Source organism: Callospermophilus lateralis, chromosome 2, assembly GCF_048772815.1.
Source record: "Callospermophilus lateralis isolate mCalLat2 chromosome 2, mCalLat2.hap1, whole genome shotgun sequence".
NCBI lineage: Eukaryota > Metazoa > Chordata > Mammalia > Rodentia > Sciuridae > Callospermophilus > Callospermophilus lateralis.
The window spans coordinates 149,633,847-149,648,113 of record NC_135306.1 but is presented as its reverse complement, the minus strand read 5'-3'; the positions used below and the strand labels follow the sequence as shown (position 1 = coordinate 149,648,113).

The 14,267-nt window shown below is 42.2% G+C and overlaps 1 protein-coding gene across 1 annotated transcript in view; it reads right to left on the bottom strand.

Moving 5' to 3' along the window:
* Positions 1 to 3,725: 3,725 nt before the first annotated feature.
* P4ha3 (prolyl 4-hydroxylase subunit alpha 3) overlaps positions 3,726 to 14,267 on the bottom strand; it is a 33,899-nt gene continuing 23,357 nt past the window's right edge. Inside the window, exons 9-13 of the mRNA XM_076843986.2 lie at positions 13,718 to 13,877; positions 10,964 to 11,026; positions 6,267 to 6,335; positions 4,562 to 4,658; positions 3,726 to 3,806 (exon numbers count right to left, since the gene is read on the bottom strand). Coding sequence (XP_076700101.1) covers positions 3,736 to 3,806; positions 4,562 to 4,658; positions 6,267 to 6,335; positions 10,964 to 11,026; positions 13,718 to 13,877 — 460 coding nt within the window. The 3' untranslated portion in view covers positions 3,726 to 3,735. The remainder of the gene's footprint in view (positions 3,807 to 4,561; positions 4,659 to 6,266; positions 6,336 to 10,963; positions 11,027 to 13,717; positions 13,878 to 14,267) is intronic.

Here is a 14,267-nt window from a genome sequence, read left to right as displayed (position 1 = left end):
CCTCCGCCTCGTTATAGCCACGTGACCTGAGGCAAGTTAGACTTTCTCTGCCTCAGTTTCTCTCACCTATGAAACAGGTATAACAGTACTTATTATAAAGAATAAAGGGGATGAGTGCATCTAAGTTCTTAGCAAAGTGCCCAGGTTAAACAATATAGTAGGTTACTAAGGATAATAACAATCATTAATGTCAACAAGATTACCTGCAGTGAGGCTTACAAGTGATATATAGTTCAAGGTCAGGAATTGTGTTGGACAAGGCTGTTAGAAAATAGTTGGAAACTCAGTGTAAAAACAAAGAAAATTATAAACAAGCAATCCTCAAATTGATCCTATTATGAATGATCTACCTACCCACTTAGTGCTACTGGGACCTCACATCTGCACAATACTTCCTAGCAGGACCAGTCAGACTTTGAAGTCATGGAGACTGGCAAAAATATAAAAGAATGAGGCAGTTCCACTCTGGCTGTGGTGTGGTAGAGGGACATGGCTTTGAAAGTGTTATGGTTTGGATATGAAGTGTCCCCAGAAAAGCTTGTGTTGAAAGCATGATAAACAATGAAGCAAGGTTGAGAGGTGGGGCTTTAGGGAAAAAACTGAAAGATGAGAGCTGTCATCTCATCAGTGGATTTATCCACTTGATGGATCAGTATTTTGAATGAACTACTGAGTGATAACTGTAGCAGGCGGGGCACTGGCCAGGGGAAGTCATGCTCGGGGGTGAAGCCTTGGATGGTATCAGCCTCTGGCCTTGTCCTCTCTTTGCTTTCCAACAGCCCTGAGCTGAGCGGCTTTTCTCCACCATGTTCTGCTGTGATGTTCTGCCTCACCTCAGGCCTAGAGTAATGGAGCTGACTGTGGACTGAGACCTCTGAAACTGTGAGACCCAAATAAACTTTTCCTTCTCTAAATTGTTCTTGTCAAGCATTTTGGTCACAGCAAAAAGCTAACACAGAAAGCATCCAGTGGAAAGGGCACTGGTGAGGGACACAGATGGCCAGGTGTCTATCCCAAACTCTGCTACGTCACCTCAGCAAGTCACTTTCCATAGCACTTGCTCTGCTTTCCTCCCCAAGGAAGTGAGTTTCAAGAGGAGTGGAAAAGTTTTGAAAACTAACATGCTGGTCAAAGTAAGGTATTAATATTCAGAGCTTTAGGGACAGGCACTTCCCCTACTGCAGGTCCAGTCCTGTCACTTCTTCCTGGCCACTATGAAGCCTCTCATCTTCAAGACTTGCACATGGCCCTCCTTCCCATGAAGACTCTTGGGGTTGAGGGAGGCTCATAGTGCCCTCAGATCATTGTCTGTCTACTCATGGCTACAAGGTCTTGTGATGAATTGAGGGTCTGTCTCTGTTTCTGAGACCCCTGAATCTCTCTATGGTTGCTTGCCTCGCACATGCTTCTGCCATTGTGATACCATCCACCATGAGGCCTTTACCAGAGCTGGACTGAGGCCATTACCATGCCCTTGAACCTCCAACACCAGGAGTTAAATAAACCTCTTTATAAAGAAAAGTTCCCAGCCTCTCATATTTTGTTAGAGTAACAGAAAAGTCTAACACAGCAAACTACCCTAAATCACCATGATCTCCTTGCTCTCATTACTGCAATCAGTAGTAATTCATTTCTTCTTGCATGCAATATTTTCATATTGTGTTCAAATGGTGATTAACTCCTGCTGGCCTTGTTCCCAGGGATTCTGTCCTGTGCCTCTCTATATACCCACAACACTGACTGAGCACCACACCTCCTCCTGAAAAATGTTCAGTAAGTAGTTGTTGCTTAATTTGCAGTTAGGTGTTCCTGGGTCTCAGTCACCTGGTTAAGGTGTTTGATAATTCTCATATCTCAGACTTGGTTAAAAGCACATCTATTAAAGGACAAGTCTTGGGGCCAGACTGTAGGACTTTAAATAAAGTTCTTAACTCTAACTCTACCTCCTTGTCTATAAAACAGGGATGAAAACCATATCAAACCTCCAGAGTTAGGATGAGCATTAAATATGGAATGCATGAGGCCCTTAAAATAGTGCCATCTCAATAGACTCACCGTTTGTTTCTCCATTGCTACGTTAGCTCAGACCGACAATGTAATTCTGAGAAGTTCTGGTTCTGTGGAGAAAGGAAGCAATACCCCGCCACACCAAAGCTTTCTGTCTCAGGACTACTTCTGTCTCTGGAGCTGGAGGAGGCAGGCAGAGTGGGTGACAATAGCTTTCTAGAATACTGGCACAATCAGCATAAATACAGGCAATGTGACAAGATACTCATAGAAGCTCCAAGGAAGCTGGACATCAGGACATCAGAGCCCTAACTTTGGGGGGCTTCACAGCTCTGGGAAACTGAGATCCTAGGGGCTTGGCGAGGGGAGGGAGCAGAGGCAACAAGGAGCCTAACCACCTGGTCCTTCAACCTTGTGGCTCCTCTGAGAGCAAGACACACCCACATCCCTGGGGAGGAACCCAAACCAAGTGATCTTTCAGTGCAAGCTCTCAAATAGCATCTTCACCATCACTGCGGCCACAGCCCACACTAGTCCCTCTACTGGGAAAGACTTCTCTTCAGACCCCGCCTGTAGAAATTCCACCTCCACAGTGCCGTTCAAAGGATGCCTTTGCAAAACTGCTGAATGCCTACTTAGTTTGAACCAGACCTTCTGAGGACTCCAAGAGGAACAGAGCACAGTCTAGTGGGAGCAGCCTGGCAAATAAACAAACATTGAAATTCATTGAGATGGGGCTATAACAGAGACACTGACAAAGTATAAGGGCCATGAAACATTTGCCCTGCAAGGAAGGAAGATGACCACAATTAAACAAACAAAGTAACTTCAATACTGATAAATGGTGGGAAGAAAATAAAATCAGGTAATATGGCACAAAGAGGCTAGAAGGGAGGGTAGTGGGGGAGGCCCCCTGAGGGAACATCAGGCCAAGAGTGGAATGAGCAGAGCTGGGCTGTGGGGAGCTGCAGAGGCAGCAAAAGCAAAGGCCTGAGAAGGTAGCAAAGGTGGCCCTGAGCACAGTGGCTCCAAGGGACAGGAAGAACGTCAGCACAGGTAATGTGAGCAGGGGAGCGAACCAGGCCGAGAGGAGAATATGACAAAATGGTACACTCTGCTATTTCACTCATCGTTTGAATGTAAGAAGACCGGTAGTTGGGAAGAATGATTTGTAAACATTTTTAATGACTGTATTAAAAAATCATCACATAATAGTTGCTTTCTACTTAAAAAAAAAAAAAAAATCACCAAATGATGTACTTCTTGCATGGGGTGCACATCGGAGTCAGACACACTCCCTGCTCAGGCTATAGCAGAAGTCAGTGGGGAGGAGGACAAAAATCTTAGGGGTCGGACTAACTGCTCCTGCAAATGTCCTCACTGCCACTTCTGGGTCCCCGTGGTCAGAGTGGCAAAAACTCTGAAAGCCCAAACCCTAGAGACTGTTGGTAAGTTCTATTCCCAACACAGAGTGAGTTCTAGAAGCTTCTCTCCCAGGCCTCCATGGTCCCCTTATTTGTACTGTCCATTCTCCTATGACTCTTGTGGCTGGACCAGAAACAAATTTAACTTCTCAGGGGTCCCTGGTGAAGGCTCCTTGCCTTCCATTTGCAAGGAATGGGCAAATGCTGACAAGCCTCTTTCAGGAGGCTGCTCTCCCCTCGGTTCTCCTTCTCCAGTTTTTGGCTCCTGGACTCCACGAGACTCCGCAGCTACTCTGGCGAATCTTCAGTCTTCCGGGTTGGAGCCACAGGGTCTGCGGAATTCCTGTCCGTACTCGTGTATCCACTTGTTGGCCACTGGAGACAGCGGGAAGGAAGACGGCCAGCTGAGCAGGGCAGCCATGGGCTGTGCAGCGGGAGGGGCAGATGCACAAGCACCTCCTAACACCCTCCACCCCACCCAGTCCCGGCTCACACTGGGTTTCATGCTGTTTCTTCTAGCAGAGAAGAATAGCAGAGGACAGTGTTCTCCTAAAGTCCAAGAGATCCTGCCGACTGTAAAGTGATTTTTCAAGTGTGTGGGCACTGAAGTCACTCACCCTTCATTATAAAATCCCACCTCCCCTACAAAGCCACTCCTGAGTAATGACAGAAGTGTGGTGGCTTCTTTGGCAGTGTCCATGTCAGCATGAAAGCCTTCTTGCACCTCCTTTTCAGAGCTCGGTGCTCTTGGGCACATACAGCCATAAGCACATCTGCCTGCTGCTTGTGTAGGGCCGCCTCTGCACAGGTGGCACTGACAGAGAGCCTGATGGCTCATGCCTTCGAGCAGTGAAGGGGAGGGACTCTGTTGCCACATTCCTCTCAGCTGTGCCCAGGATCAAGGCCCATGTGGCAAGGTCAATAAACCCTTGTAGACACTTACTCTGTGACAGGACCCTGCTCTTCACGAGCTCCTACCTGTGCGGGGCACCCGATTGATAATCTGACCATCTTAATACAGTGTGGCTCCATAATGAAGCCTGTGGCATGGGAGGGCTTCACGATCTCCCATCCACTCCCTATCTCAGCACCCCTTACCCCATTCTCATGTTGAGATAGGAAGGACTTACCCCATTTATCTCCCACCAGGACAGGACAGCCAGCATGAAGTGTGTCACCGTCCCCCTCACCACTCCTATGCAGGTTCCACCAAAACAGTGCTGCATTCTGAAAACGAGAGGTCAGCCCCGCAGGAGAATCAGACTAGAATCTCAGTCCTTGGGAAGCCCGTGACTAAGGACAAATGCATGCTTGTGGTTCAACAAGGAAACCCTCCCTGCACTCTGGGGCAAGGCATGGTGAAAACAGCACAATCTGACATAAACTGCTATACTCATGCATAGGACACTGATTTAAAGCTCTGCTCCTCTCCAGGCCCTGAGTGTGCAGAGACAAAGCCCATCCAGCTCTGTTCCTTAGAGTTCACAAGAGGCAGATAAAACGGAAAAGGGTGATACAGTGTAGGGAGTGAAGGGCAAGGTAAGGATGGGTGTGGTGGGATTACTGAGGACAGATGCCTAACAAAACCCACAAGGCAGAACAAGATATTCCTCAGTGGAAACTTCATTAGTTCCAAAGCTTATGCTCCTTGAGGCACTTATTACCAGCACCCAGGAAGTAGGCCTCATCATAACCCCCTTCCTGAAGTAGTCCATGCTTAGGGCTTGAAATCATGTAACCAAGAAAGAGCAAAGGTAGGACTGAAGCCCAGGTGTTCTGACTCCAAGTCCTATGTGTTCTTTTGCCCCTACACTCTACTTTTTTCTCCCATGCATTTCCTAGAAACTTAGTTTAATCTTGGCCATTAGAAATAGATCAAGCCTGAAGTAATGAAGGATACACCGACACCTCTATTCCTAAATCTAGAAGAGACGCCAAAGCCCTAGGCGTCTTTTATTGAATGCTTAGAACACATCTTTTATTGAATGCTTAGTACATGCCAGGCTCTGTACTAATTGCTTTATAGGTATGATCTCATGAATTTATTTTCATTTCATTTCTGAATTAGGTAAGGGCTGTCAGGAAGTTTGATAGATCTGAAACTTGGAGGAAATATTCATTCATTAAATAGAACTCTTACCGAATGACTCTCCTCTGGGCCTATCTTTCCCATAGCTCCAATTTCAGTGGTTACTACATATTAGCTTCTCTGTGAGCCCTGGAAGGAAAGGACTCTGAGCTTTCCTCTGTATCCTCAGTGCCTCTAGAATTCAGTGTGGATGCGATTAATAACTGCAGGAACAAACTACTGTAGATAACCCAAGGGTCAATCAAAAGAGGTCTTCCCAGTCAGGCACAGTGGCACACGCCTGTCATCCCAGTGGCTCAGGAGGCTGAGGCAGGAGGATCACGAGTTCAAAGCCAGCCTCAGCAAAAGCAAGGCACTAAGCAACTCAGTGAGACCCTGTCTCTAAATAAAATACAGAATAGGGCTGGGGATGTGGCTCAGTGGTAGGGTGCCCCTGAGTTCAATCTCTGGTGCCCTCCCCTCAAAAAATACAAACAAACAAACAAAAACAAATAGGTCTTCCCTTCCAGCTCTACTGTGACAGGGAAGACAGACACCTACTTGTCACAGAAGTATAAATAAACAGAGCCACAAGTAACATGCCAGGGTAATAGAGAAGACTGTGACTTTATGTTTGATCCTGAAAATCAGGGAAGACTTCTTGTTATCCCCCCTCCCAGGACTTGGATTGCAAGCAGAAGTGTGAAGGTTAGGGGGTTACTTCTGTGCCCTCTCAGCCTCCTCCTCTGGGAGCAGGCCCCACTCACCTTAACCACAGGCACGCTGAAGTTGGCGTAGATGAAGGCCGTGGCTCCTCCAGCTTCCACTGAGCTCAGCTACAATGCCAGAGGAAGAAGCCACAGTTAACATTGCCACCAAATCCCTATTCTGTCCTGTGCTCATTGGCCTGGCCTGTGACGTCATTTTTGCACAGCTGCCCTCTTGTGGTGCCCTGTTTCAACTCTGAAAGACTGTCATCCTTGAAAGATAGTCATCCAACTTCAGGATTTAGGGAGCCTTATTTCCTCATCTGTAAAATGTGAATAACACTAGTGAGAAAACAGTTTAGCAGTATGTATCAGGAGTACTAAATCTATGCATAACCATTTGAACCAATAACACTAATGCTAAGACTCTTTCCTAACCCTAACGAGCTGCTGTAGGGGACTCAAAGGTGACTCCAACAGAGTCCTTCCCCTCCAGGAGCTCTACTGTGACTGTTACCCTAATTTTCCTCACCTTAATCTTCACACTTCTGCTTAGTAAGTACCATACTATGAGTCAGAATTGTTGTTATTATTATTCTTCACATTTTACAGATGAGGAAATAAGTCTCCCTGAATAAGTCCCCTGGTGTTTGCCTGCAGGAACACAAGAAGACAAGATTTTGGGAGCCCTTCTTTCTTTTTCCTTTCAGCTAATATCCTTATTAAGGGCTACAATAAGTATATTCAAACTTTTTTGATTGAGACCCTCAGGGAGAAATGCACCATAATCTGACACACACATAAAGTTTCATAAAGACATTCCAACTGCATGAGACACCTCTGATATTTTTCCTTTTATTTATTTATTTTATACTATTCTAGTACAGTTTTTTAAAATACAGATCAGATTCATTAAATTTAATTTCACAACCTACTAGTGGATCATAACTTGTGACTTGAACACCGGTTTAGATTACAACAATCTGTTTTGTTTTTTTTTATTTTAGTGATGGGATCATACATCATTTTTCTTGCTTCTCTACACATTAACTTTCTTAATTTTATCCACTAAAAATACATTAATGTTTTGATGAAAAAAAAAAAAGACCAACTCACACATGCAAAAAAAACAAACAAACTTAGGTGTAAACATTGACCACTACAGAAGTCAACACATACATTCGGTTGTAGAGTTGTCATAGTAGACAATTTGAGAAATGGAAGAAAGTAAAAAGGAACCCTTGGTCTTTCCTTAAGGACCAAAGACTACAGTGTTAACATGTTCTGAGTGTTTCCTTCAGTCTTACAACAATCTGTTTTTGAAAGGTGGCCATCTCAAGAACTATTTACTGCACCTTTCTCGGGTTCCCCAGATCACTCAGTTCCACTCTAGGTCACCTAAGCTGAGGGTTTCCACCACTGGTATATTCTTGGATTGCAGATATGTTTTCTTAATATAAAGATATTTTTTCTCGATTGTCAAAGAAATACATAGTAATCATAGACATTTTTTAATACAGGAAAGCATTTGAAAAAAAATCACTTATCATCTTGCCATCCAGGAAAAAAAATGCAGTATTACAGTTACATAGTAATATCTGACATTTAGTAAGCACTGACTATATGCTAGACATCACACTAAGTACTTATACTAAATACTATACTAGAAGGATTAGTATTACTTATTATTATTTATATTTTACAGATGAGGAAATAAATCTCAGAGATATTAAATACTTTTCAAAAGGTCACATAACTATTCTGTGACAGTCAGGATTTGCGCTGAGCCAGTACTATCTGACTACAAAGTCCCTGCTCATAAACATTATGTTGTACTTTTGAACATTTAGGTTATTTCCAAATATTTACTATTATAAACAACACTGCACTGAAACTTTTTTTTTGCGGGGGGGGGATGTATGTGTGGTATTGGGGATTAAACCCAGGGGCACTCTATCACTAAATTACATCCCCAACACCTTTTATTTTTTATTTTGAGACAGAGTCTCACTAATTTGCCCAAGCTGGCCTTGAACTTGCAATCCTCCTGCCTCAGATTCCCAAACTGCTGTGATTACAGGTATGTGCCACCAAGCCCATCTTGAACATCTTTTTTTTAAAATTTTTTTTAGTTCTAGGTGGATACAATACCTTTATTTTTATTTTTATGTGGTGCTGAGGATCGAACCCCAGTGCCTCATGCATGCTAGGCGAGCATTCTACCACTGAGCCACAACCCCAGCCCCTGAACATCTTAATCAATGAAATTGTTTTTGAATTTTGGGTTGTTTTTATAGGAAAAAGAATTAGCATTATGAGTCCAAATTGGTATGCATACATTTAATATTTCTGATATATACTGCTAAATTATTTTCTCACCAGCCATATAACATGAGAGAGCAAGTATTACCTCACTCTGCCTAGCACTACTAGAAGGTCCATGTTCTTTTAATTTTGTGGTCATCAAACCCCATCCCACCACAGTCTGTGTTACAGAGCAAGAACTTTAGGTCTGAAGAGGTTGTCACTTACAGGAAACTGAACTGTCTTGGTGATTCAGAACCTGGAAATGGCAGTTTTAGCTGTCAGTGCTCCTTGGTTCCCACTGTGGCCACTTGGAGGGCCAATAGGAACAACTCGATCTTTGTGTTCAAGAAACTAAAAGACAGAATGATTCTGTTCTGTTGTAGTCACTGTGGATACAAGCATGACTCACCAGGGGCAACCTTGACTTTCCTGCATTCCTTTTCCTGTGGTTTTAGACACAATGTAAGGAATGATAAACCAACATATTCAAAAGAAAATCTCATTCTATATGCAATGAAGTTCAAGGGCATGAACTGTAGAACAGTGCTGAAAGAGATATTCTTTATGAATACCTTCACTGTATTAGGGCTGAACTTATGTCCAGTCTGGGCAGAAAATCACTAACTTATTTCAAGTCCATCCTCTGTACTTCTTAGAAATTATTTTCTCTCTACAATATTACTCTTGTCTCCCACAAACCTTAACATTATTTGCCTTTAGAGATGTGATGGTCTTTACCCAACCTGAAGATGAAAGTATTGGTCCCTTGATACTAATTCCCCTTTATAGGGTTCTTTCCTTACTTGCTTGGTGGGATACAATGAGAGAAACATATGAAACTTTCCACAGTGACATTCCCCCTGCACTATCTCCTCAGATCCTTATTACAACCCTGTGAGGAAGTGCAGAGCAAGAAAATGAGCTCAAATAATTGATGTGATATGTACTGAGGCCCCATAGTAAACCAAAGAATCAGGATCAGACCAACTGAGTCCAAAACCAAAGTGCATTCCATTCTACTGTGTCTCAAATGCCTAAAACTCAATTGTACATGCATGTTCTCTCATTCTCTCTCTGTCTCTCTGTCTCTCTGTCTCTCTCTCTCTCTCACACACACACACACACACACACACACACAAAAAAAAAACCAGATATGTGCACAATTGCCATTTAAAATTGCTGGGCCTTTATCCATCCTACCTTCATTACAATAACTGGGCTTCTGTATCTAGGGAACTAGCCATAAAAGATTTGGGCAAGGCAAGAGGGTAAAGAACAGACATACTGTGTCCCCAGATGCTCATATTGTCTGGTTGATATCTACACTTTTCACTGCCTGTGACCTCCCATGCCAGCTTCAGTGATCAGCCAGAGACACAACCAGATGCAGATCCAAGATGTGCTCCCTGCCTGGCAGCCGGCTTCAGCTGTGCCTGATCAGAATGACCACCGAGAGGTCAGATGCCATGTTTAAGAAGTAGTCTCCAGTTCTTCAGGAAGCATAAAACTTAGCCACTGGAGACAAAACCAGAATTGCAGGCATAGAGACTATACGCAATGCCAGTCTCCGACTGCCCTTTCTTGGCTCTTGTATCTGCAGAAACCAGATACAGGCCTGAGAGAAGAGGGAAAGCTAAGGGAGTGTCTGCTCATCCAACGAGCCTGAAAATAGGACTTCATCTTGGGTTGTTATTCACAGCCTCAGTCAGAAGTAATCTTTTCTAATAAGTGTTTGCTTCTAATAATCTCTTCCAAGTGAGAGATGATCAGAATTATGGCTTAGGTATGAAGAAGGAAATAAACCCACAGGACCTGAAGGGAAGGTGATGGGTGAGATAACAAATGCTGGGACCAAGTCCCACAGGACCAGGCCGGGAACCAGAAGAGACAAATTTATTGTTTTGCTTTTTCAGGGGATATAGTAGAGATTTTACTGAAGAATTTATGGGGAAATAGGAGGAGGATTTTCACTGAGACTTCTCTGAGATTTTCATCTCAGAGGACACACTTAAGGAATTTCTCTGTCAGCCTTCCTGTGCTTTCCTGCTGGTGACTGAGCTGCCTGTCTCTCCTCTCTCTCTCCCACACCTCTGCAGTTGCACTTAAGGGTCCACGCTTTCCAACACCAAGTGGGCTGTGGGACCTCAAAGAGGGAGACTCCTTTATTCTCTTCCTGCATTTTTAAGTCTCACCAACTCTTGGCCTTCATTGTAAACCTACTGTCCATCCTAATCCATGGCCTATGACAAGGTCATATTAGATCCATTCCTTTATATCTCCTATATTGTTGAACAACAAAAAAATTCTATTTAAAATTCATCAATTTCCTGAAGACTTTTGTGTTTAGTACCAGATAAAATCAATACATGAAATTGTTTTGAACACCATAAAAAAGAGGAGAGATATAGTTATTAGGTAAGAAGCCCTGGTCCCTCCAGAGCAAGACTCACATAGATCATAAATGTTGCAACTCGGTTTCCAGACTTCATTCTGTATAGGGGACTGCTTGGCGACTGAGACAAAAATAGAACATAACATTATTTTATGCACATGGCACCAGGATGACATAATGAGGGGACCATGTGCTCATCTTTGCTGGCAGGTACTCAATACTCTTTACTAGACACTATTTATTAGACACTCACATGAATGAATTGTGTGCTAATCAAATAGAACTACTTGTCAATAGTGAAAGCTCTATATGAGAGGTGAATTTTGCCTTTGGGTTTTGTGAAATAAATTCATATGTAAATTCTTATAGATCATTATTCTGCAAGAATACCAAATGATAAGACTGGAGTCCCTAATTACTTGCCAAAGAGAAATCTTTTTTTTTTTTTTTGATCATAGAACAATCTGAAATAAAACTTACATACCATAAAATTCACCCATTGTAAGCATACTATTTGATGAACTTTAGCTAATTTCAACATTTGTCCAACCATTTCCACAATCCAGTTTTAGAACATTTCCATCGACTGGTAAAGTTCTCTCATGCCAGTGTTCAATTAATCCCTCTATAACTCTGAGCAATACACTTACCTACTTTCCATTCTGTTTTTTCCCTTTTCATATAAATAGAATCATAAAATGTGGAATCTTATCCATCAGGCTGCTCTTGCTTGTGCACTATTTTGACGATTCTTCTCTGTGGTTGGATGTACCTGTCCATTCTTTCCCTTGATGAATAGTATTCCATTGTGCAGATATATAAAAATTTGTTATCCATTAACCTATGGATGGACTTAAGCCGTTTCTAATTCTTGGCTAATAAAGCTACTATGAACATTCCCCCATGCAAGTGTGTGTATAGATGTATATTTCCGGGGCTGGGGATGTGGCTCAAGCAGTAGCGCGCTCGCCTGGCATGCGTGCGGCCCCGGTTCGATTCTCAGCACCACATAGGTGTATATTTCCTTTTCTCCTGTGTAAAATATCTGGAATTGAAGTGGCTGGATCATAGGCTGGTGTACCTTTAACTTTTGAAGAACTGCCAAACTCTTTTCCAAAGTGACTGTTTTATTTGACATCCCCCCAGTGTGTGAGTCCTCACTGTCCTCACCCACACTTGGTATGATCTCATAAGATATCTTTTTCATTTTAGCTCTTCTAATAGGAATACAGCGATATTTCATTGTGGGTTCAACTTTCATTTATCTAATGGTGTTGAGCATCTTTTCACATGTTTATTAGCCATTTATTTCTCTTCTTTGAAGTGCCTATTTAAATAATCTTTTGCTCATTTAAAATTTTTGAGTTGTGAGGCCAGGGTTGTGGCTCAGTGGTACAGCACTTGTCTGGCACATGTGAGGTACTGGGTTCGATCCTCAGCACCAAATAAAATGTGAATAAATAAAATAAAGTTAAGAAAAAGAAAACAAATTAAACTCACCCTAAAAAAAAAAAGAAAGAAAATTAGTTGTCTGTTGAGTTATAGAAGTTCTGCATATATTTTGGATACAAATCCTTTATCAAGTATATAATTTACAAATATTTTCTCCTAATTGGTGACCTGATTTTTCATTTTCTAATGGTGTTTTCTGAAAAGCAAGATTTTAATTTTGACAAGGTCCAATTTATAACTTTTTTCTTCTTTTATGGATCAGAATTTGGTGATCTATAACTCTGCTTTGCCTAACCTGTGGTTATAAAGATTTTCTCCTAGGTTTTCTTCTAGAAGTTTGTTTTTTTTAAAAGAACATATTCTTTTTTATATACATTTTATTTATTTTTATGTGGTGCTGAGGATCAAATCCCGTGCCTCGCACATGCAAGGTGAGCCACAACTCCAGTCCCTCTTCTAGAAGTTTTATGTTTTGCATATATGTCTACAATCCATTTTGCATTGATTTTCATAAATGTCATGAAATAGATTCTGATATTGCTATCATTATTTTGCTGGTAGATTACTGAATTATCCCAGCACCATTTGTTGAAAAGGCTATATTTTCTTCATGGAGTTTCCTTGGCATCTTTGTGAAAAAAACAACTGACCATAATTGTACAGGCTTATTTCTGGATCCTCCATTCTGTTTCCTTGACCTATGTTTCTGTCCTTCCACCAATACCATATACAGCCCTGGTTCTTGTAGCTCTATTCTGGAAATGACTATATGATGTCTGTGAATGAATCAGTGAACAAATGAACAAGTGAATCATGAAATCAGTAGTGTATAGCCTCCAATTTTGTTCTTCTTTTTCTAAATTGTTTGGCTATTCTAGTCCTTTGCATTTCCATATACATTTTAGTATCTGTGTGTTAATTTCTACAAAAATAAGCCCTCTGGAATTTTAATAATGTTGGGGTTGAATGTATAGTTAGATTTGGGGACTGTTTTTTTAACCCTCAAAAATTGATTGTTACTGCCAGCAAAGGAAGGCAGTTGAGATCATAAGAAAAGAAGAAGGGCTGAGATAAGGACAGTCCTCCCTGGGAAGTCCCCAAATGAACAGGAGACAAGATTCCATAACAGGCCACATTCTGCCAACATAGCAAATTCTGGAAAGTGGAATGGTAACAGATAAGAAAATGAACCAGCAACAATCAGCTAAAACCAAGATTTTTAGATATTCCTTAAATAAGAACCTTTGTTCTAAGATTTCATTTTGTATGACTCTGAGAGCCCTACAAGAGCTACATCTCACATAAATAAGCAATCCATTCGCTTTGGCCTCAGAGGATTGGTCATTGGAAACATTGTTACCGTAGCATGGTCAAAGTGAGGCTCATAGTGCCCTCCAATGCCATAGTTCACCACCTGGAGATACTCTGCGTAAGGAGGCTGGACATCAAGGCCTGTGAGGGCTGCGATGCGGTGGTCAAGGGTCACCAGCATTGGGTCAACAGTGTCCTTTAGCCAGGCACTAAAACATACCACAGAGTATAACATCAGTGATTCAGTACTTGAAATGACTACATGTCATGTCTGTGAATGAATAAATAAATGATCAAATGGATACAAGTTCTGGAGGGCCAGGGGAGAGGGGAAGAGAAGCAGCATGAATGCCTGATCAAATACACATCCCTCATGTTAAGTCTGCCCAATTCATTTTGCTTTCTGTCTCAACATTCACAGGTTCATTCACTCAATTAAACATTCTCGGAGGCCCTGACCCATTTCTGAGCTAGGTGCTGAGGCTATAGAGTAAAGATGCATAGTGCCCATGACTGCGACACCCATGACTGTGACTGCCCCTGAAACTGCTCTGTGGTAAAGACTTCTACAACAGAGGAGGCCGGTGCCATAATGGAAA